The sequence below is a fragment of the Trachemys scripta genome, chromosome 4, assembly GCF_013100865.1.
Source record: "Trachemys scripta elegans isolate TJP31775 chromosome 4, CAS_Tse_1.0, whole genome shotgun sequence".
Taxonomy (NCBI): Eukaryota; Metazoa; Chordata; order Testudines; family Emydidae; genus Trachemys; species Trachemys scripta.
The window spans coordinates 101,917,907-101,942,258 of record NC_048301.1 but is presented as its reverse complement, the minus strand read 5'-3'; the positions used below and the strand labels follow the sequence as shown (position 1 = coordinate 101,942,258).

Genomic DNA, 24,352 nt, shown 5'->3' with positions numbered 1-24,352 from the left:
GGGGAATCAGAGTAGAAAAACAGGTTTCAATGAATGTCAAATTCATCTCAGCTCTACATCTTTCAGTAGAGGACTTAGTTTGCTGTATATAGGTCCTTGGAACCTAAATATCAAATGAGACCTTGGAAACAGAGGGCCTTTGTGTACTGTGTATACATTCAAGATCCCACAGTATTTTCGTAAAAGAAGGAGTTTGACCCAGTGACTTTAGCTAAAATTTCCCCTTCCAAAATGCTGTGTAGGGTACGTACATTTTAACCTTAAAGCAACTGCATTTCAGCAGCACTGCATATAGGAGGTACTATGCAATAAAAGGTGCCATGTAAATTTATTGCAAAATTCTGCTTCATTAACGATCTGGTGTTTCCATTCCCGTGGCTGAACAACCACAACCTACCCTCTCCCTACTTTTTCAGTATAGCCACAGGTTGCTGGCAAGATAGCAATTAATCTCCATCATCCTCTTGTCCTCTACATCAAAGGCTTAGACTGACTAATGCCTCAGCCTGGGAAACAAGTGGAGGAAGGAATAATAACTTTTTATATTCAGTCCCCACACTGAGTCATTCCATCTGCCCTGGACTTGCTGGTTTCCTCGCAGAGCATTCTCCATAGGAAAAACAACAACAAAAACCAGCAGGCAAACAATGTTTTTGCTAGGAAGTGAGGGATTTTATGAATTAGGAGAAAACAGAGAATCGTAGGTGCTGAAACAAGGGGTACTGCTGCACCTCCTTTCTTGAAGGGGTTTCCATCATATACAGGGTTTACAGTTCGGTTCAATGGCTCTCAGCACCCCTGCAGAGAACGGAGGCTTGGGTCAGACTAAAGGGGGGATTAGACCCATGGTTGTATCCCGTGTATGTATGCGAGATGGAGTTCGAGGGGCAGAGGAGGGCAGGAATGGGGGAACAAACAGCAATCCCTGATCAGCAGGAGTTACTCCGCTGCAGTCAGTGGAGTTGCACCAGCTAAGGTAAGAGGAGAATTCAGCCTGTTGTGCCCTGTTCGTGTGGGGGCATTTCAGGCGCGTTGTAGCTGGGGGAAGCGTATGTGGAACAGGCACCGTGAGCCCAGCTCTGTGCGGGGAAGGGCCGAGCAGTGGGACGCCCGCACTGTAACCAGTGCGCTGAGAGAGGACCGCTGCGGGTCTGTCTCGTTCCCTCTGCAGCCAGTTTCCCGGGGACAGGGATTCTCTCGCGGCTGTACAGCCAGGGACCCGCCACCCCTGCCCCGCTCCCTTCTCCTCCTCCTCTCCCAAGGGAGCGGGCAGAGTTCTGCCTGCGCCTTTACCAGCCGGTGGCGGTGGCGCTGCTGAGCAGAGCCGGGCACTGGGCGCCGGCCGCCCGCCCGCGCTCCCCTTGGCACCCCCTCCCCGGCCGGCCGGCTGGCTGTGCGCACGGCGAACATGGCGGCGGAGGCGGTGGGGCGGGACGCTCTACCTGAGCACTGGTCCTATGGCGTCTGCAGGGACGGCCGGGTGTTCTTCATCGAGTAAGGCGCGGGGAGGCGGGTGTGTGGGGGTCCGCCCGGGGCTGCCCGTCACTAACAGGTGCATGTTTTCCGCTTCTCCCGCCTAGTGACCTGACCCGCTCTACTACTTGGCTGCATCCTCGCACCGAGGAGCCCGTCAACTCCGGCCACATGATCCGCTCAGGTGGGTGCCCGCCCGGGGGTGGGGGTGTGTCGCGTGGCGGGGGAGGAGCGGGTAGCGACCGCGGTGTGGCGGGGGTCTCGCGCCCTCCCCAGCCTCCCCCGGACAGGGAGGCACCTTCAGGGCACCAAGTTCTCACTCCCCCCCTCCCTTTGTTCTGCCTCCCCAGATCTGCCCCGCGGCTGGGAGGAGGGGTTCTCCGAGGAGGGAGCCAGCTACTTCATTGAGTGAGTACCTCGCTCCCCGGCCCCCGCCGCTCCGGCGGGGCGTCCCGCGTTGGTCGGAGGGAGGGAGCCGCTTGTTTTACGGCTCGCAGGGGGGATGGTCGGTTTCTGCGTGTGTGAAATGGTTCCCGCAGCCTGCGCTTGGCTCCTGTTTAATGATTACCGCCAGGGAAAGCGAAAATAAAGGCGGCGGGGAGCTGGCCGCTTGGAAAGCGGGGAAGGACCCGGACGGGAGATGGAAATCCAGGGTCTCTGGCTTTGTCCTGGGCCGGCTCTTGCCTTCCCCCGTCTCCTTGGAGCGTTCTCTGTTTATTTTTTCCCCACTGAGAAGCAACAAGTTGCATCGAGGGGACGGGGACGTCTACTCTTGGCCGTGTTTACATTGCAGGTTGGGGCAGCTGGGGCTCTCCCTGGCTGCGCCGGAGTAGCGAGCGGCGGCTGAAACTTGGCGGAGTGTTTTGCTCACGCTGAATGGAACGTGTTGGGAGCCGCACCGCAGCAACCAAGTGTGTTTTAAAAACAATGCTGCGTGAATGAATGAGCGCGGCGGCGGCTTTTCTTAAATCCGAGTGGATTTTATTCATTGGTTTAAAAAAAAAACAAACCGGAGGTGTATTCTCAGGATGTTTCTGCGAGGAGGCTTTAAATGATAAATGACAGTACAGTAGGATGGGAGGTAATTGAGAAGTGTAACTTTATTCAAATACAAAGTAACAGGAGCTGGAGGACACCCATGCTATCCTAAAGAGGGGGTGTGATCACAATTAGGGTATTTGGAAAGCTGCAGAAAATGTGGGTTAAATTGTGGAGGTGTCCGTATTTGGGTTTTGATGCTCCTACAGTATAAATAAACTCTTGTTGCTTTACACTAGTGGTAATTATATAGATAAGTATTGCAAAGGGGAGAAAGTGGCCTGATGTTTGGGCGTATATTGAACAACTGGGATAACTTTGTCTATATTTCCATGTACGTTATGCCAGACTCCTTGCCACCCTGAATCAAATGATGAAGGTGCTATAATGAATCTATATTTAATACCTTCTGGAGGGCTTGCATTGCTTTTCTTTCTGCCCCGTAACCCTATTAATTCCTCCACATTTTTAATCTACTTTTTAAAATCTCTGTTTGGGAGGGAACATGTTAAAATGAACAATAAACTAGAACAGTTGTGGCAGTGCAATAAAATGGAGGATCATTATATCCTAAAAGAAACAAACCCTCTGCCCCTTTATACCTGAAGGAAAGATACTTGCCTAGGGGAAATGTCAATTCTGCAAAACTTGATCCTCTTTCAAAGCTGTGGTGCAGCATTACCAGTCACTTCCTGCAAATATTCAGGATGTAGGATGATTTAAAAATAAATGATCAAATTCCCATATGTTGGCCTACACAGGTGAAATAGTTCAGGGATGTTCCAAAGTTAAGAAGATCCCATGGATACTGTACACTGAGTATTAGAGCATGCAGCAGAAGTGAAATACTGAGAGATTAACAACCCAAGGACACAATATGCCTTCAAACTCCTGGGAGGTAAATGAAGATCTCAACCCATAAATGGAGTCATTTGGAAACTTCTGAGGTTGTGTGCCTGAGGACAGGTGGAGTGGCTTCTGTCTCCTGTCATATAATAGCTTGTTTTTTTAAAGAGATGTTTCTGGGCTCTTGTTTCAGTTGAATAGCTTGTAATGGGAGTTGTCTACTGAAAAAGTTTGCCTCTTGGGCTAGGAAATTTCAAGAAGATGGCTGTCATTTTGCATATCCTATGGCTTTCATGGATGATGTAGTGTTTTTGGGGTGTTCCCAGAAAACCAGTTGTCATTTTACTTGTGCAGCATATGACCTTTGAGATCATGTACTTGGATTTGATATTTTCGAGATGCCTTAGTCATTTTGCATCCTACAAAATGTTTTGGATAATTGAGTACTTCGTGTGTTGGCATTCCTTGAAAAACTTCTGCTACGTAGGAATTTATTTTCTGTCCTTCTATGTGTGTAATGATATATGGTGCCTAATAAGCTTCAGAGAGATTTGTAGGAGCGGGTACCATTCTGAATCTGCTATGGATGGTTTAGGGGGAGAGAAGTAATCAGTGTTTGTAGCTTGTCATTCCATGAAGAGAGGTTCTTTTCACTTTGCCTGTGCAGACTGCCAGGGGACCTAGAAAGTTGTAAAACTTACTTTGGGTTTCTATTCCAGGAAACTTCTCCCAAACTTCACGGTGTATTCATATTCCTTTTTTAGTTTATTTTAGTATAATATGTTTTACTTTTATCCTTTGCTCTCCTTCATACACATTATTTCTCTCCTTGTAGTTTAGTTTCCCATGCTGACTTTCTTGAATACTTGATTGCTAATTTTAAGTGTTGACTTTATAAAGGAACACATTTAAAACTTTCCCAAGTCGTCCCTTTATTAGTGACTCATCTCTGAAAGTTTGATTTATTCTGGATGTTGTTAATTTCCATTGTCACTTGAAATAATTTAGGAGAAGAATATATACCTTACACTTTATATTTGCGTATTAACATACATGATGATTAGATGCACCTCACAACCATTCAAATACTTTTAAATTAATCCACTGCATTATACATTAGATGCCATGCAACATGGTGGTAACTAGTAATACCTGAATGTGTACCAGAAAATATCTCATTGCAAAATTAATTCAAGATTAAAAAGGAAACATGATCATGGTAGTAAGAAGGCAATATTTTGATTCAAAAGTAAGGAAGAATTTATTACTGTTTAACTTTGTTTATGGTCTGTTTACCATGAAAAAAATGCACTGACTTTAAAGGCTTCACTCGGTGATGGTGACTTTTAAAAAGGACTCCAATTTGCTTCTTCCTTATTTAGAAGCTTTGACAATTCTGCATTGTATTACAGAGGTGTAACTGATGTATTTCCCCCCCCCCCCCCAAAAGGCAAGTCTGTTTCAAGATGTGGCAATTCTATAATTACCTGCTTCCTACTATTACTTTTAAGACAGGATCATCTGGTTTTAGAATTGTCATTTTTTTTCTTGTGTAATCAACTAAAATTATTATATTAAGTGGAAATAAACACTAGCAAATGATAGAATAGATTTTTTTTCTTGAAAAGTGAATTCTTTATGCAATATTTATTTTGACTCTTGAAATTAGAATATCAGTAGCTGAACACTCCAGTTTTTTTGTTGATCAATTATTGAAATATGTGGAAACACTTTAATTTTTGTTGTCTTTCTACTGTACTGTTTAAATGAACACGTCTTAATTAACAGTCACACTAAGTAGTTTTACATTTAAAATGAGAAATAATTGAAAAGGATCTTTTCTTCTAGTACCTGTTTTAAAACATTTTATTTGATACCATCTTTCAAGCCTTGTTAACCTAGTTCCTTAAAATGTCAATCTATTCAAGTTTCAAGGAATACAAATATTGTTAACATTAAACAGGCTCCTTTTAAAGAAGAAAAAACACCCCAAACTAAGCAACCAAACTCTCCAGCCTATTTTTAGCATTTATATAAACTAAGTAGCAATAATAACGTATCTAACCTAATGTGAAGCAAAATTGGTTTTACTTTCTAGGGTAAAGCCTTTCTTGAGTTCAATTTTTGATTAATGAAGGAAGAAATCTATATCTGTAAGCCTGACTAACATTTTTCATCTCATGGGATCATTGAATGCTGATTTGTGACATAAAAATTAATCAAACCAGTTAAGGAGATGCCTTTCCAAAATGCTGAAAAGACTTGATATGTTGTTAGAGTATGGCCCACCTACATCAATATCAGATAAAGGAAACACATTGATTCTTTTAAATTCTGCCTGATTAAAATGTATTAAACACACAAGCTTTGTGGAGAAAAGTTGAAACATAATTATTTAACCTGTTGAATTTGATTTTGTTTGAAGACTGAACACACAGAGAATACAGTGATTACGGTCACAGAGCAGCGTGCTACATTTAGAGAAGCATTGATTGAGAAGTGATACTAGAATTTGTGTTTTCTGCCTGGGAGTATCATGGTAGGTGGACCTGTGAGAGCAGAGTACAGCGTAAATTGGCATTATTTTCTATTCTCTAATGATTGGTTGTAGCCTCAGGGACAGTTGCTTTCCATCTAGTCATTATAGGATGAGCACAGCATTGATGAATGAGTGCAGCTGTAGTAGAAGTGAATGAAAGCCCTATTAGACTTGCTCAGACTGGTTTCAGAAACTTGAGTTACGGGCATGTGCAGGTGAATTGGCTTGGTACACTCCCTGCTTGGGGTAAAGATAAGGTGAATGTAGGGAAAATACTGAAACAGTTGATCAAAGTAGATACACACATACTTAAGCCTTAACATGTATTCATTTAGGTTAGTGCCTCCACTAAACATCCAAAGGACTTTAAAGCTGAACAAGAACTGGAAGTTCTGTAAATTCTGTTCTTATGTTGCCTTTTTATAGTTTATTAAAAGAACTGAGAGGTATATCTATGTAAAATGCTTTGACCTCCAAAATAATCTGTTCAGATAACTGTAACCGGGCTTTATCTGCCTGTGGTAATATAGAAATATGTATTTAACATACCGGAAGAAATTGTGTACTACACTATTAAGATCTTCGACAGGTGTAGTGAATAGGACTGTCTCTAATGGCACCAGTATGTTCAAATGGCAGCTTTGGTATTGAGAAAACTAAGCAATTATAACTGGAAATCAGCACTTAAAATAACTCAAGATATTTCATCATTGATTTGTTTTTAAGCAATGTCTTTGATCTATGGCTTATGTACCAACTCTGACTCTTCTTCAGGGAAGATTGATCAGAACAGAGGTGTGTTTGTGTTCAGCTAAAGAGTCATTGTTTATAACAACTATGGTATTATTCTTTAATAAGTATTCAGTGTTTTCCTGTGTGCTGAAAATATGCATAGCACATCTTTCAAGTGTTTTAGAAACACATGGCTCTTACTAAATACTACACACACAAAACTAGTTTAGTTTAAAAAAACATTGTTAGGGTTGCAAAGATAAGCACTCAAAAGTGAGGAAATATTAGAATTCTGGTTGCCTGTGCAGCCTAAATTCAACCTCCATATGCTTATGCCTTTATTTACATGATGACATACTATTTTATTTTTTTTTCCCACAGGTCCCCTGATATATTTAGTGCTCAATTAATGAGCAGCTATTCAACATTTTATTCTCTCCTCCTTGTTTAGTGTGCGGCTGTAGGTCTTAGTACCACCCTGTGAGGAGATGGGAGAGTGTGTGGTGGTGGAGGCACTAGGGATATGTATTGATAAACGGTCAGATCTGTGGGCTGTCACAGAGGACTTGTTGAATCTGATGGTTGTCCAAGATGCTTTCCATTCAGGCTAACGGAGGGAACAATTAAATGTCCCTTTGTTTAGTGAGAGCTGAAACAATAGAAGTTACCACGCAATCACAGGGACATGAGTTGTCCTTCTTCATTTCATAGGTTCTTTATTTTAAGAAAGAAAATTGTATTTAATTAAAATAAAAAATAATTTAAAAGTTGGATTTTTAATTATTTATTTTTATTTATTGTGACTTCTAGAAATCAGACTCATTGTCAGGCACCCAGAAAATAAGGAACTCACAGTTAATGACTACCTGTGTCAAAAGTTGTGATTTAAGTGACTGGGCTAGCATCACATAGAAACTTGGTGGCAAAGGCAGGGAGAGAATCTGCTTCCCCATTGCAGCATTCATTTGCCTTAACCAAAATAATCCTTTCTCTTCCTTCCTGCAATTTCCTGTCTTATTTACTACACACCTTCCAGCTTCTGCAACAAATGAAGTGACAGCCTCCTTCACACACAACCCTGATTCATCCCCAGGGCTGGTCTATCCTGTGGAAAAAATAGTCTGTGGTCATGTAATCAGATTGTATCATAATGTGTATGCACAAGGGGGATGAATTATTAAGGTTACACGGGCCACTTTAATCTGAGCATTTCCTAGGTTTTGAGCATTTGACTTTGCAACCTTAATGTTGTTTTTGTGTGTGTGTGTAAAATACATGTATAGAGTATAGCATTAGGTTGTAAGCTCCCAGGGTAAGAGACCTGTTTTCCTATTTTGCTGTAAAGTACACCTCTATCCCGATATAACGCTGTCCTCGGGAGCCAAAAAATCTTACCGCGATATAGGTGAAACCACGTTCTATCGAACTTGCTTTGATCCACCGGAGAGCGCAGCTTTACCGCGTTATATCCGAATTCGTCTTATATCAGGTCACGTTATATTGGGGTAGAGGTGTACTTTTATTGGGGAGATGTGTATTCATGGGAGCTTTTTATTACTTTCAGATATTCTGATCTAAAAGCCTCTCTAAAATGTGAAGATTTTAAAAATGCAGTTCTTAAATCATTTTTTATTTGTAAAACAAAGTCCATCCATAATCTTTCTGTCTGTCATGTAATTCTTTGTTAGAATTTTTTCTTGTGATCATTAAAGCAGCATTAAAGAAAACTAGAATCTTGGCTACAAACACTGATGTTAAATCCCTAGACCACATGATTCACAAATTATGTCTCTCTGTAAGCAAAAGGGTGAGTACTACTGTGTGTTTTAGAAATGCTAATCTTAATTACACTTCATTTTGAAATACATAGTTTACATGTCTCATAATATGCTTCCTAACTAGGGTTGCCAGGTGTCCTGCTGGAGTAGTCCGTTTTTTAAATATTACAAAGTTGGCAACCCTATACACTGTTCTAATTATATTGGCTGCAGTTTTTTAAGGGTGACCCAAACTCATAAAAGGGAGAAGAATTTTTAAGTTGAGACTGGTGTTCTGTTTCAGGTGTCTCCTTGTACTGTAGGTGTTAGTGCAGTTATCAAGTGCTGCTGCCTATAGGAATAAATGCCATGATTTTTGTCTGGAGAAAAATTGTTTAAATGAGGCTATTTTTTTCCATATGATGAATAATGGAGTACAATAAAACCAATTAAAATAATAGACTTTCTTCAGGTTTTAAGGTTTGAATGTTAGTGAATGTATATGTACTGTAATAGTTTGCTTGGAGATAAAATAATCTGAAGTTTTGTGGGGAAAAGAATCTAAATCTTGTTTTTGAATTTAGCTTTTTCTCTGAGCAGAGAACAAATAGGCTACATCATCTTGATCCTTAGGACTTTAAATTTTGTTTATCTGAAATTAAATACATAGTCATTTATAGTAATATATAAATTTACATAATGCAGTTTTGTTTACATAATTTTACTGCTGTGTAGTTTGAGATGTGGTGAATATATATTATTGATCTTTCACAGTGAAGCATAATGTGTTTCAGATTGCATAGTGTTAAATGTGATATTACATTCCTTGAGTGGTTCTTTACACGAATGCAGTAGAACAGTGCTAAAACGATACACACTTAATATAGCCAATGAAATACATCAATTTCTAGTGAGGCATTCTAGTGTAAAGTATTATAACACTCTCCTTTGGAACATAAAATGTTCTATGGTAAAGTAAAGCAATATATTCTTCTTAACTCAAATTTTTTATTGGTTTTCTCCCCTTATTATTTTATAGAATATGCTTCTGTGTTTATAATATTTTTGCCTGCAGCTATGCAATTCTCTTAACTTAGCTGTAGTTCTGAGAGAATTGAGTGGCTAGCTGATTAAGAAAAAAATTCTTGAGACCTACAATATACGGTACAACAATAAGGATTTTTTGTTGTTCCTTTCAGAGTCAGATGATTTGATGCTTTTTTTTTTCTTGTGATGTGGTATTAGTTTAAAATATTGTATACGGAATATCTGTAGTATTTTCTCTCAAAGTTATTGTTTGGTTAGAGCCGTTTAGAAAAGTGGTGGAAAAATTTTAATTAAAAGCTTGCCAAATTTAAAAAAAAAATTCAGTAAGCTGTATTAGCTAGTATGCAATCTGTTTTACTGGTAAAACCACACTTCCTGTCTCTTGGAGGCCAAAATATTTGCGATGTGATTTTTATTATGATGCAGCAAGTAGTATCCACAATGTATTGGTTGCTATACAAAAACAAAAGGTATAGTTCCTACCTTCAATAATAGAAGAGTCCTGGCTTTTAATACAGCCTGTTGCTTTTTGTTGTTGTCAGACTGCTCCTTTTCCTACGTTGTTGTGACTGACAGTTTTACAAGACTGCCCTGGGATATTGCATTCAGAAGCAGAACTTACATTTTCTACTCTAAAGTTTTATCATTTAAAAAAGAAAAAAACTTTTGATTCCCTAGAAGTATCTGGCTAGTCTCCCAACTCTTCTCTTTTTGATTGTCTGCCATATATAAGGACATTTTATGTATTGTAATACTTAGCAAAACCATCACTCTAACTTGTTTAGACAGATGCAAAAACTAGTTACTACCACAGTATATGGTAGGGATGAGCTTTTCTGCCTTTTACATCTAATTCCTCCTTCCCCCATTGCTTATATTAGTTTTATCTTTAATTTTAAAGCCTTATAAAATGAATTACAAATACATCCATGAGATAAATGCACTTGAATAGTACAGAATTTTCTGGTTTATGTGTGGTTTATTTAAATTGATCTGGTCAAGGAGATTTCTATTATGTTATTTACGGTAACTCCCAGAGGCCCAGTGCTGTGTAAACAGGTGAGCACTCTGTGTTTTGCCTCCTTGGCTAAAGTGGTAATTTTGAGTAACTCTGCATAAATTATTCAAATCTGACTAAGAGCAAAGTGAGCTGCTAATTTTTTACTATTTTTTAAAATATGGTAGAAATATAAAACTACACAACGGAGTTATTGGCTTTTGCAAACCCACAGATTTGTTTCAAAATGGAATATGTTGTACGCATTGTGAAATTGACATTTACCTCTCAAGTGTTCTGCCAATATTTGTGGTATCAGGTGACAATTGTAACAGTAATAGGCAACACAAAAATTCAGACAAATGTAATTTTTTTAAGTTGGTGTCCTGTTAAGCTGCCTTTTTTGTAGTTAAGTATGTACTATGCAGATTTAACCTCTGAACACCTGAGTTCAAAGGGAAAAAGGGGTTGGTCTTATCCAAATGCCTATACTAATAAATCCTATTACACCTAATTTCCCAGAATGGTCAGTCATGTTTGAGAGTTGGGCTATATCATGAGAGATGCTTCATGAATATCCTTTTGGCTGATTAGTAAAGCAACATTTTTTTCATACTTGCCTGTAGATGAAGTGCCATAATACTAGCTGTTTGGATGGGGAAATGGTATTGACAAAGGTCAGAAGAAAACAGTTACTGCAAAATGAAAGGACATTTTGGTCAGAGCCATGTTCAGATGCCTGGAAAGCTACATCAACAATAAATACCTAGCTACAAAATTACTCTTAATAATGTGATTAGAGAGTGACTTTCTTAAACATTTACTAACAGTCATTTGCTGTGTACTGATGATTTTCCAGACCTGTTTGCAGCACCGATTATTAAGTCTGGTGTCCGGTTACCTGGATCATTAAGAAGAAAAGAAAAGTTAATGGCTTAAATCAGCAAATAATATCCAATAAATGAACAAATGTTCCTGGCTCACTTTGTATCTATCCATTCCCATGTCTCTTTAGGTAGGGATTTTTTCTTTAGACTCAATGGGCACTGTTTCAGTTGCTTCCTAATATGAAGATTTGCTGCTTATTTTAGGATCCAAGGTAATGATCTTGTTAAATAGGGCAGTAAAATGTCTTTACTTTCTTTCTCACAGAGAACATTTTGTGTCTAGCAGAGATATGCCAGTGGTTTTCAAACTGCGGGTCACGACCCAGTACTGGGTCATGATGGCTCTGGTCAGCACCGCCGTCTGAGCCGTTAAAAGTCCCATCGGTGGTGCTGCCCTGCTAAGGCAGGCTAATCCCTACCTGTTCTGACACCGTGCTGTGCCCCGGAAGTGGCCAGCAGCAGGTTCGGCTCCTAGGCTACATGGGGCTCCGTGTGATGCCCGAGTACTGGGGAGCTGGGGGGTGGGGGAGTGCCTGTGGGTGAGAGGCGCGCAAACGGTTCCGAGCAGCTACACTTAGGAGTTGGACCTGCTGCTGGCCGCTTCTGGGCTGCAGCGCGGTCTGCGGTGCCAGGACAGGCCCGAAGCCTGCCTTAGCACCCCCACTGTGCCACTGACTGGTAAGCCCCCATGCCTCAATCCCCTACCCCAGTCCTGAGCCCCCCAAAACCAGAGCCCCCTGTAACACCCCAAACCCCTCATTCCTGGTCCCACCCTGCACCCCAACCGTCTGCCCCACTCTTGAGCCCCTCCGACACCCCAAACCCCTCATCCCCAGCTCTGTTGGGTTGCGGGCATCAACAGTTTTCTTCAACTGGGCCACCAGAAAAAAAGTTTGAAAACCACTACCTTATGCTACTTGTGTACCTGAAGTTTGGTTAAACCTTGGGCATATAAAGATCTGTGTTCCATAAATATTTTGTTCGTACTTTGTCTTGGCACTTTGACTGCTGCTTTTGCCCAAATATACTTGCTAGTCAGTTTATTTTCAGATATCTACAGAACTCAGTCTGATCTAATCTACCTTTTTCAGTACTATGTATATTGTCTGTCTGTATTTTAAAATGGTGGCTATTTTAAAAAAATATAATTATATATTAAAAAATATAAAATAGTGGCTTTGAATAGGCTATCATGTTGCCAATAATAAATAAAGTCAAACCAACCTAATTTCATACTTTGACAGGGTTACTGGCCTACCGGATGGGGGGGAAACAGTAGACATGATATGTCTTGATTTTAGTAAGGCTTTTGAAACAGTCCCACATGACAGTCTCATAAGCACACTAGGGAAAAGTGGTCTAGATGATTTTACTATAAGGTGGGTGCATAACTGGTTGAAAAGTGATACTCAAAGAGTAGTTATTACCAGTTTGTCAAACTGGAATGGCATGTCTAGTGGTATCCCACAGGGGTCAGTTCTCGATCTGGTAATATTCAATATTTTCATTAACAACTCGGAGTGGAAAGCACGCCTATAAAACTTGCAGATGGCAGCAAGATTTGGGGGGGGGGGTTGCAGACACTTTGGGAGGTCAAGATTAGACTGGAAAAGGACTGCTGAGAATTTTTCTGAAATCAACTATATGAAATCCAGTTTAAAAAAGTGCAAAGTACTCTGCTTAGGAAGGAAGAATCAGATGCAGAACTACAAAATGAGGAATAGCTGGCTAGGTGGTGGTACTGTTGAGAAGGATCTGAGAGTTGTTATAATGGATCACAAATTGAATTTGAGCCAGCAATGTGATGCAGTGGTGAAAAAAGCTAATATCATTCTTGGGTATGTTAACAGGAATGTTGTATGTTGGACACGAGGTAATTGTTCCGCTTTGCTTTGCACTGGGGAGACCTTAACTTGAATAATGTGTCCAATTCTGGGTCCAACACTTTAGGAAAGATGTGGACAAATTGAAGAGAATCCAGAGAAGAGTAACAGAAATGATAAAAGGTTTAGAAAACCTGACCTGTGAGGAAAGGCTAAACAAACTGGGTATGTTTTTAGTCTTGAGAAAAGTAGATGGGGGGCGGCCTGGTAACAGTCTTCAAGTATAAGGGCTGGTATAAAAGGGTCTCTGATCAATTTTTTTCCTTATGTACTGAAGGTGGGACAAGAAGTAATGGGTTTAATCTGCACAAGGGGGACTTAAATTAGATATTAGCAAAAACTTTCTAGCTGTAAGGGTAGTTCGGCTATGGAATCTCTGTCATTAGAGGTTTTTAAGAACAGATTGGAGAAATACCTGTCAGGGATGGTCTACTTGGTCCTGCCCTAGGGCAGGGGACTGGACTTGTTGACTTTTCAAGGTCCCTTCTAGCCCTACATTGTATGATTCTGTGTTATTCTCCCAAACAGCTATGGGTAAGATGTAATTTGGGAATTATTAATTAATCCAACTAATTGTTAAATTGCTGACTGCAAATTAGCATCAAACAGATTATACTGTTGCTTGATGTGTAGTTCTATAGTAAATAAACTGCAGAAGTTGAACTAGACACTTTGACATACTAGTGTAACAGTGGATAAATATTAATTTCTTCAATTGAAGAGTCATGGTGGTAGATCCCTAATTTCATTTTGTTTAATACTGATGTAATCTGTTAGAGAATGTCCTTTTCCGGGGGGTGGGGGAGAAGTAGAGTATGTATGTAAAATAAATAAGTTTTTATACTTTTTAAAAATGGCCACCTTTTTAAAATCACAGTTTCCAACTGAACTGCACTTGTTGGCTCTGCAGAAAATGTTGCATCCCTATACTCCTTGAATAGGATATAGAGCTGGTTGTAAAGAAATATTTAAACAGTTGAAAGTGGAGGAGGGGGAGCTACAACTATTGAAGAACTTGGCAGTGTCCTTTAACCCAGGATTGAAGAAACTTACTTTCTATAACTAGTGTCAGCATGTTCCAATCTACCAGCTTTTCTTCAGCATGTGGTTCATGGACTTGAACAGTTATCTACAGGATCCATAAATTCCATGCACCTTAATGCCCATTTCTGTGACAAGCGTTCTTGAATTCTGCAAAGGAGCATTTTCTATAGCAAAGTTACTTTATTTTGTCAGAAAAAATATTTATAGTTTGGAAAATATTTTATCACTAGAACCAAAAAGATATAAGATTCAATATCAGTTCTTATAAATTTATTGTACTTAAAATAAATCCAAACACTAAGTTTTGGAGGAACCCAAACAACCTTAACTCTGTTTTGTAGTGATGTCATGAAATAAGTATAAAATTATGCTCAATAGCGTTTGTAGTCCTAGATTAGGTTAAACTTTGTGCCAAGGTCAGTAATAAAAAGACTAAATAAGATTGGTCCCAAAACTGGTCCCTGAGTATCTAGTATCCTCCTTCCAGCCTGACAGTTCACCTTTCAGTATGACCTGTTGTAGTCTCCCCTTCAACCAGTTCCTTATCCACCTTTCAATTTTCATACTGATACCCACCTTTTCCAATGTAGCTAATAATTCCCCATGTGGAACCGTATCAAATGCCTTACTGAAATCGAGGTAAATTAGATCCACTGCGTTTCCTTTGTCTAAAAAATCTGTTACCTTCTCAAAGGAGGAGATCAGGTTGGTTTGGCACTATGTACCTTTTGTAAAACCATGTTGTATTTTGTCCCAATTACCATTGACCTCAATGTCCTTAACTACTTTCTCTTCAAATTTTTTCCCAAGACCGAGCATACTACAGATGTCAAACTAACAGGCCTATAGTTATTCAGATCACTTTTTTCCCCTTTCTTAAAAATAGGAACTATGTTAGCAATTCTCCAGTCATATGGTACAACCCCTGAGTTTACAGATTAATTAAAAAATTTTGTCTAATGGGCTTGCAATTTCATGTACCAGTTCCTTTAATATTCTTGGATGAAGATTATCTGGGCCCCCCGATTTAGTCCCATTAAGGTGTTCGAGTTTGGTTTCTACCTCGGATGTGGTAATATCTACCTCCATATTCTCATTCCCATTTGTCATCCTACCATTATCCCTAAGCAAACATAAGGGCTAGAAACCTCATTTCTCTTAATGCGTCTGACGAAGTGGGTATTCACCCATGAAAGCTTATTCTCCAATACTTCTGTTAGTCTATAAGGTGCCACAGGACACTTTGTTGCATTTCTCTTAATGAAAGTTTAGGCCTGTGTACATATACAAGTGTAACCATTATGCCAATTTAGTTAAAGCAGTGCAACTTGTTTGTAGCCAAGACCGTAGAGTCTAATGCACCTTAGAATTCTGTGCCAAATTCTTTTGGGTGCAGAATTCTTGAGATCCTGATAATGTGTACAACATTTTGTATTTAAAATGCTGTACAAACATTAATTAAGCTCCACAAATGTCTTTGATTTCCAATTAACTCAAGGTAGTCAGTGTTTCTAAAGCATCATCTGGATACTCCCCAAACATGTTTTCCAGAATAAAAAAATATTTGTGGTTTACTTTAGGGTGATGTTTGGTGCAAACAATGAACATTTTGTAACCTGGAACAAACATTTGGGTAGTATCCAGACTACTATATACAAATGTGTTAATGTGTTTTTAAAAACACAACAAACCAAGAAATTAATATAAACAAGCTTTGTAAGGAAGAGAAGTAGTATTACCTCCATCTGAAAGGTAATATCAGTGGGAACACCTACGTGTTCACATAAAAAAAAATAAAAATAAAAAGAGGGATAGCTCAGTGGTTTGAGCATTGGCCTGCTAAACCCAGGGTTGTGAGTTCAATCCTTGAGGGGGCCACTTAGGGATCTGGGGCAAAATCAGTACTTGGTCCTGCTAGTGAAGGCAAGGGGCTGGACTCGATGACCTTTCAAGGCCCCTTCCAGTTCTAGGAGATGGGATATCTCCATTAATTTTATTTATTTATTTGAATCGATGAAAGTGTCTCTGACTTATAATTGAAACAACTCTGTTGATTGGAGATAAATCTGTTTAGTTGAAGTGGGGAGATGGTTTTGATTTAATTAAATTGGTGCAAGAAGATATTCCACAAGGGCAAAGGAGCTAACAGACCTTTAGACCACACACCTCTGTGAACGTCCACAGGACTACTCCTTTTAATGAAGATCTTGTTGGGATCTTGTCCAAGGAGCCCTTCCTTCAGCCTAGGCTAGTAATGGACAATGATGATTTGGTCTGGGAGATCCATGGCTACAATGAAGAAGAGAAGGAGGATAATACTGACCCATCCTAGTTATGTTAGAGACAAGAGGTTGCAGCCTCTGGAGAGGAGTAGACCTTCTATTGTTGATTTTTATTGCAATATATAAATCATTGTGTGGTTTGTTTTTTCATGCTTGTTTCAGAGGCTTTGGAGAACTTTAATCCAGGTGTGGCTGACTGCTGCCATTAGCATTTGTAAATGAGTGTACATAGCTAAAGTCTAAGATAGAGGTGTCTGTTTTATGGATATTTACCACTTGCCCTATTATACTTTTTTTTAGAACTGATTAGAGTTAGGAGCATCATGAATGAATATTCTGTCACTTCTCACTTAAGGTTTGGTAAATAACCTTAGTTGATGCTCAGTAAGGAAATGTCTATGTAAAATAGATAGGCTTAAGTTTCATGGCCAGATTTTCAACCCTGAATATATGGGTTGATGATGGAAATAGACACAAGTTTAAATAGGTTAATCACAGACTTGTCACTATAGTTATTTGGCATGAAATACGGTACTACAGGGGAGAAATGCACTGTAAACCTTTCTACCTTTGTAAGCTTATGTCTGCATTTTAAAAAGTTAGAAGATTAAATTAACAAAGGGGGAATCATTTAGTTTATAGGCTCATCAGTGATCGTGGGAAACCTTAAGGACCTTGTGTAGATGTTTTTCATTAAATGCTGTTTATCCCAATAACTCCACTGGCATGTTTTCAGAGGTGCAGGGAGCCTACAGCTCCTTTTGTCTTCAAAGTGAGATGCACGTGCTCAGCATCTTGGAAAATCAGGCCACATGTCCATTATAGATAAGTATTTCCAAAGAAAAAGATTATGATTACAGAAAAACATTATTTTTTAGACTATAATGTGCTGCTCAGGTATGAAAAGAGAGAAATTACCTGTCTGCCTATATAAATACTTGCTTGGAGGAGGGCAAACTATCCCACCTCAGTGAGATTACTGTTTAGCCTATGTATACATTAGTAATTCTAGTTTCCATTTTGTGTACACATACACAATGCTTTCTCAGGGCATTCAGAACTGTAAAGTATCAGAGGGGTAGCTGTGTTAGTCTGGATCTGTAAAAGCAGCAAAGAGTCCTGTGGCACCTTATAAACTAACAGACGTATTGGAGTATGAGCTTTCGTGGGTGAATACCCACTTCGTCGGATCATCTGACGAAGTGGATATACATCCACGAAAGCTCATGCTCCAATACGTCTGTTAGTCTATAAGGTGCCACAGGATTCAGAACTGTAAGTTTCCCTGTTATTCCTCTGCCTTATCAAAAGAGGGATTTGTTGGTGCTATACTGTGTGGTAGCTCCCTGCCACCCCAATCTGTTAGGCAGCCAAATAAACTCCTTAACAGTCTTCCAGTCCTAACTTTGCCTTGCAGGTTAAGCCTTGGTGTACTTTTGAATTTTCCAGAAGCGTCTTCCTGCAGCATCTAGCTCCTGTCACTGGATGACTGCAGAAATATCAAGTCCGCTGCCTCCATAGAGACAGAATACACACCTGCCTGTTGGCTTAGCTTTGTATTCTGTGACATACCAGGGTACAATCCAGCTGTGTCACCCCTGTAATTTGGGGTGCCCTTTATAATCCTTTTTGCTGTAGCCTCCAGCCCGGACTGCTTGCAAACAGCCTCTGGCATGCAAGTCACTCCCAGCTATGTCTGTGTGTGTGCGCTGCAGCCAGCCACACATTGGCTCTTACCAGCCTTGGTTATGTTGCAGGGTGACCCCCTACACACCCCCAGTCCCGGATTTTCCTCCGGAAATGCATGTCCTGTACTGCCCAGTCTCATCTAGGCGGTACAAATGTATTGAATCCGTTATTCCTTGAAGGGAATAATATGCACACAACTTGTTACCCTAAATGGTGTTACCCAAACACTTCAGCTTGAATACATTGGATTAGGTAAAACAATAAAACAAGTTTATTAACTACAAAGAGAGAGATTTTAAGTTAGTACAAGAAATGAGGCATAAAATCAGAAATAGTCACAGGAAAAAATAACGATTAAATAATTACTGGTGCCTAATAACAAACTATATTAGCTTCAAAGCAAAGTTTTCTCACCACATGCTTTCAGCAGTCTTACTGAGCAAATTCTTTAGGTCAGGACCCCTCCCTGAGAGTACAGTGGCTGCTTCCATTGTATTTTCAGGTACAGTGAATATGATGGGCAGGGGGAGAGAGAGGTGTCCCATGGGGGTGTTTGTCCCTCCTTTTCATAGTTTCAGTCCCCCACTTGAAAAACATTTCCATCTGAGACCCAGGAGACAGAGAATCTATGGAAGGATATTCCCTGATGGTTTTTTCACTTGTTTGAACTTCTTTTGTCTTCCCTTCCTGCTTTATGACTCTGTTTACTGCTTCAATGCAAATTAAGGCAAGCACACATTCGTTTGTTTAGGACAGACCTATTTGCCAACTTCTGTTTGGGAAGGCTGAGGTGTTTACAACATGTGTTGATAACAGCATACAGGGGAATCTTATAACTTGACATACAGTGTTGCCACACATTTTATCAGGACAATACTGACCAGTAAATTGAGTTTTTAAATGATACCTCACAAAGCATACCTTGTACAAACATTTATTGTCGTGGTGTGTAAGGTGTGAACTTGGGTATATTCTGTCACAGATGCATACCTCACTTTAATAAAACAGCACTGAGATGAATTTATAATAAAACAAAAATAAGTTTATTAATAAAGAACAGAGATTTAAGTGATACTAAGTAAAGATAGTAGAAACAGGAAATGGTAGAAATAAAAAAAAAAGTATAACATACTTCAAAAACACTGCATGTAACTTAGGCAGGCTCCAAACAAAGCTTTATTTAAAGCAGTTTTCTCACATACAGCTACTTCTCAGCATCGCTGACCCACATTGTTGGGGATCCATTGTTAATGGATGCAAAGAGTGCTGTCCTCCTTGTTCCCTCAGTGATGAATAACCAGAATGTATTTTTGCTTCTCCTTCTATTACCCAAAGTTTGTCTTTATCACCAGAGTCTGGATGAACCCCTGGGGCTAAGACTCCAGTATCTTCCCATGCTGAGTTCACATCCTCATGTTAATTTGTTTCTCCTGTTCACCTCTGATGCAAATGAACTGCTTCTGCCATCACCATGCTCAATTTATATTAGAGACAGGGAGATAACTGTCCTCCCTCTTGTCTGGAAGAAAACCTGTTTCTCCCTTTGGTTACAGACTTTAAAGCATAGTGTCAGTAACCACATTTCCTAATATAGTGTTAATACATAAATTTCACAATATTAATGACTAATGTGTTACCAGCTTTCATTTGATCTTTCACAACATTCTTTATAGATAAATATTATGACGGCAGTGTGTTAGGTGTAGTGAGTTTGTCAGGCCTGATGAGTTACTAACAGAGCAGTGAACCAGCAGTGGTTCATAGTGTCCATTTTTCAGTATTGGTGGTGCTTGGAATGGTTGAAACAGTACTATAGGTAGCGCAGGGCATTTTTACTAGTGTCACAAAAATGTATGAGACACAATAGTAAGCCACCACTCCATCCACTCCCGCAAAAAATCCCCCCAAAAAAACAAACAAAAACCCAGACCCCGCCTCCCCTGGTGTCTTGTCTGTGCTAGCACTTACTATTGCTACCCTATGATCCTAGGAACTGTGTAAGCCGAAAGGATTTAGGAGCACAAGTGCCATTGACTTTTAGATTCGTCAGGAGTCTTTGAAAATCTCGTGCCCTCCACCCTCTCCCCCCCAAAAGTCTGGAAATGGACATATGGACAACTGCAGTTTAATACATATACATTAGAAAGTACATACAAAATTAATCTTTAATTGAACATTCTGTTTTTCAAATATTATACTTTTCTACACACACTTCTTGTGAACTTAGACCTAGCATTATTATAGCAGAATGAGCTGGGCCCTTTAAAGGTTTGTCTTTGCTTCAGAGCTAACTTGAGTGTGGATAACTTCTCTGCAGATGTGCCACTATAGCTTGGTGGCGCAGACAGTACAGTGATGGAAGGGTTTTTTCTGTTGCTGTAGTTAATCTCCTGAGAAGTGCTAGTGGTGTCTACACTGGGGCTTAGGTCACCTTAACCACATCTCTCAGGGGTATGAATTTTTCACACCACTGAGTGATGTAGCTAGGTTGACCAATGTTCTAGATGTAGACCAGGCCTTAGTCCAACATGATGAGAATAGCCACACTGCAATACACTTGCTACTGTACTACAGTGCAATGCTATGTGATGCTAAGACTTCTGGGGGTACATCCTTCATTTCTTAGTGCTGAAGTAAACTGAGACACACTCTAAATTCTTTTGCAGTGAATTGAGGGAGAACTTATCTATCCTTTCTGAGGATGAGAGCCAAAGTGGTGTTTGTCTGAGTGAAATGACTGAGTTCTGTGCAGTTACTGCTTGTGAATATGGAGTTTGAATGCCGAACCCGCCTGCATGAATTGATAAGTGACTAGTGAAGACTAGTACTAGGAGTGGATGCTGACACCCTGGGTTGGTACTGAGGGTGTGACCATGTAAGCACAGACATTATGGGGTACAGCAGAACCTCAGAATTATAAACACCAGATATATGAACTGACCAGTCAACCACACACCTCATTTGGAACTGGAAGTACATAATCAGGTAGTAGCAGAGACCCCACACTCCCCCACCCCCCCGCCAAAAAAAAGGCAAATAGAGTACAGTCCTGTGTTAAATGTAAACTACTTTTTAAATAACAGGGAAAGCAGCATTTTTCTTCTGCATAGTAAAGTTTCAAAGTCAGTTTTCGGTTGTAAATTTTTTAAAGAACAACCATAACGTTTTGTTCAGAGTTACTGACAACCTCTATTCCCAAGGTGTTCGTAACTTGGAGCTACATACAGTAGAACCTTGCTCAGGGATCTGAGAATTATAGTTCCTGTTGGGGTCATGTGATGGTCACATGACCAGGCACAGTATTATAAGGGAAGCCTATGGCTCAATACAGGGAGACTCATGGGAGCGCAAAATGGCTGAGTGAGTTGCTTCACAGTAGCTCTCCAGGGACAACAGATTTGAGAATGAGCTCCTAGTCTCCAACTTCATGAATAATCTGTGTTTCTGCCAAGTTATTTGAACTGGCATCAGTTGCATGAAAATGCACTCAAGAATGATCAGTTAATGAATGCGCTCATAGTGGTTTAGCATTGTAGGTGCAAAGCTTCCCCCTCTAATGAAGGCACAGATATTTGGTGCCTAAAAATGAATGCAATCGTTCAGACCTGACCTCTTCTCAGAGGCTTTGTATTACTGCAATACTTACAAATGAACTGCTGCATTGTTAGTCTTTTGCAGATTAATGCTTAAATAGTGGCATATTTGCTAAAACTTAAGTAAAGCAACATTCTGCCTTCAAAATAGATGAAATGTAAAAATGCCATAGCCAAAGACCTTTGACACAGTGTTACTGGAAAGATTTGTGGCGTGCTTGTGTTATACCAATAAAAACTAGCAGGATCTTATTAAGAGGGAGAAGGCAAAGATGCCACATTTATTGTAAATATACTGATAAAGCAAAAGATAAAAGTAAACAATGTTGTTTGACTACTTATTTCTTATATACACACACACACACACACACACATACATATATATATATATAGAGAGAGAGAGAGAGAGAGAGAGATTCATTCACACAATCATTCAAGTTCTGTATAGGTGTTATAGTTACCAGCCTAGAAGTTGCTCATGCCAAGTTACTGGCCAGGTATCTTGGTCATGAGGATGGAGCCGAGTCTGTGTCAGGTGCACCTGATGTTCCTGGAGGCTGGCAGCAGAACCAGAGACTCAAAGTCATCAGTCTTTAGAGTCCATTCTTATAGGAATTAATTCCTATGTTAGTCTATGGGAACTGTTTCATCCTGCTGTTGCTGACTCAATCAGCAGACGGCACATTCCTGTCCAAAGTGGCACATTCGTGGTGGCTCCACACTGTCCAAAGTTTGTGTTTCTCATCCTTCCAGGTGATGGGGTGGATCCCAGTTTACCCTCAGGGGGTTGTCTGGTGGTCCTACTTGACACATTGTTCGGCCGATGGATACTCCCTTTCTAGGCTGGCACCTCCCTAACCATTTATGTACATCAAGCATTCATCAACATACATTCCATATCTTAACCATATTTTAATTTACTGTCTCCACCACTTTCGGGGTGTGCTAATTCATTTGAGACTCCTGGCCCTTTAATCACAGAGGGTGGGGGTCTGTCCTAGGAGCCGTTGAATGAAGTGAAAGTCACTTAACAGCTTATAGTGTTTGTTTACATTGTATCAATTACTTCAAGAACAAAGTCAATTAACTTGTTTGTAAGTTTTACATAGTAATAAAGTATCTTTCACAGGATAGATATAATCAATGGTTTCTACAGATAGTAGCTTACAAGTTTTAACAGAAGACCCAAGAGATTTTTGTACTTGGTGAAACTGTTGGATTTTAAAGTGTGGGGGACAAATTATGAGGGGGTCATTGTCACTTGGGGGAATCACTGTTAGTACCTTCTTTTATATCCCTACACTTGATGTAGAAAAGTAAAACAGTTGAAAGTGTAAAATTTAATAGTTCTTCTGGAAACTGACTTCTTGATATTCTTCTGACACCATTGTCCCTTCTCTGCTGAGTGTTAGCATATATTGGGAGGTCAGCGGATAGGTGGTTGCTTGCAAATTGATTTCTTGTTGGAGGAGATTTCAGTGATGTGAAGTCTTCAGTCTGGGTATTTTCTAAGTGTAACTTATTTTATTTATGCTATATACACAAGGCCTTGAACGGAGGAGGTCAAACAGTGCGCAGGAAATCCCTTGGCCAAAACACCAGTGCCCAATCCCCACGAAGCAACTCTCCCCAAGAACTGATTGTAGTTAGAGAGATTAAGGCTGAAAGCAAACTCTCCTGCTGCTTGCAAGTTACCCAAAAGGAAACCACATCACAAAATTAATAATGGAGCATTTTTTCAAAGCCTGAACAATACACCTCTACTCTGATATAACGCTGTCCTCGGGAGCCAAAAAATCTTACCGTGTTATAGGTGAAACCGCGTTATATCAAACTTGTTTTGATATGCCGGCGCGCGGAGCCCCGCCCCCTGGAGTGCTGCTTTACCGCGTTATATCTGAATTCGTGTTATATCGGGTCGCATTATATCGGGGTAGAGGTGTATTTGCTTCCTAAGAAAAATAACTTGTAAAACTGTGTGCCATTTAGTGTCTTCCCCATAATATTTTGTTTAGAGTTCTGTTATGAATAGGAAAATAAATGAGTGTGCTATTAAATATTTCACTTTGGATAATTGAGAAGTTTTCACCGTTGAAAGTGGAGTGAACTATTTAAATTAATGGAGATATCCTATCTCCTAGAACTGGAAGGGACCTTGAAAGGTCATCGAGTCCAGCCCCCTGCCTTCACTAGCAGGACCAAGTACTGATTTTGCCCCAGCTCCTGAAGTGGCCCCCTCAAGGATTGAACTCACAACCCTGGGTTCAGCAGGCCAATGCTCAAACCACTGAGCTACCCCTCTCCCCCCCAGTAATATTTATATACTGAAAACTACAAAAATATAGCTAATGTGCATAAATATTCAGTTATGCAATTTTACTTTAATGATTGTCTACTTTTTATTTTTTGGCTGACATATTGGACTGTTTAGACATTTTCTAAATTAGATAAAATTATAACAGTATTCTGAAACAATTGAAATTATTTCTGTTGAATTCAAAATTTTGTTTAAATGTTTATCAGATACAAACTTTTTCATTACATA

At 39.9% G+C, this 24,352-nt stretch overlaps 1 protein-coding gene across 8 annotated transcripts in view; it reads left to right on the top strand.

Moving 5' to 3' along the window:
- Window positions 1-1,348: 1,348 nt before the first annotated feature.
- Window positions 1,349-24,352, top strand: part of PLEKHA7 (pleckstrin homology domain containing A7) — a gene marked incomplete at its 3' end in the record, with an annotated part of 276,779 nt that continues 253,775 nt past the window's right edge. For 5 of the 8 annotated variants that reach the window (XM_034770154.1, XM_034770152.1, XM_034770149.1 and 2 more), the window contains 3 exon segments: window positions 1,350-1,494; window positions 1,581-1,657; window positions 1,824-1,881. In XM_034770154.1, coding sequence (XP_034626045.1) covers window positions 1,409-1,494; window positions 1,581-1,657; window positions 1,824-1,881 — 221 coding nt within the window. 8 annotated transcript variants of the gene reach the window in all.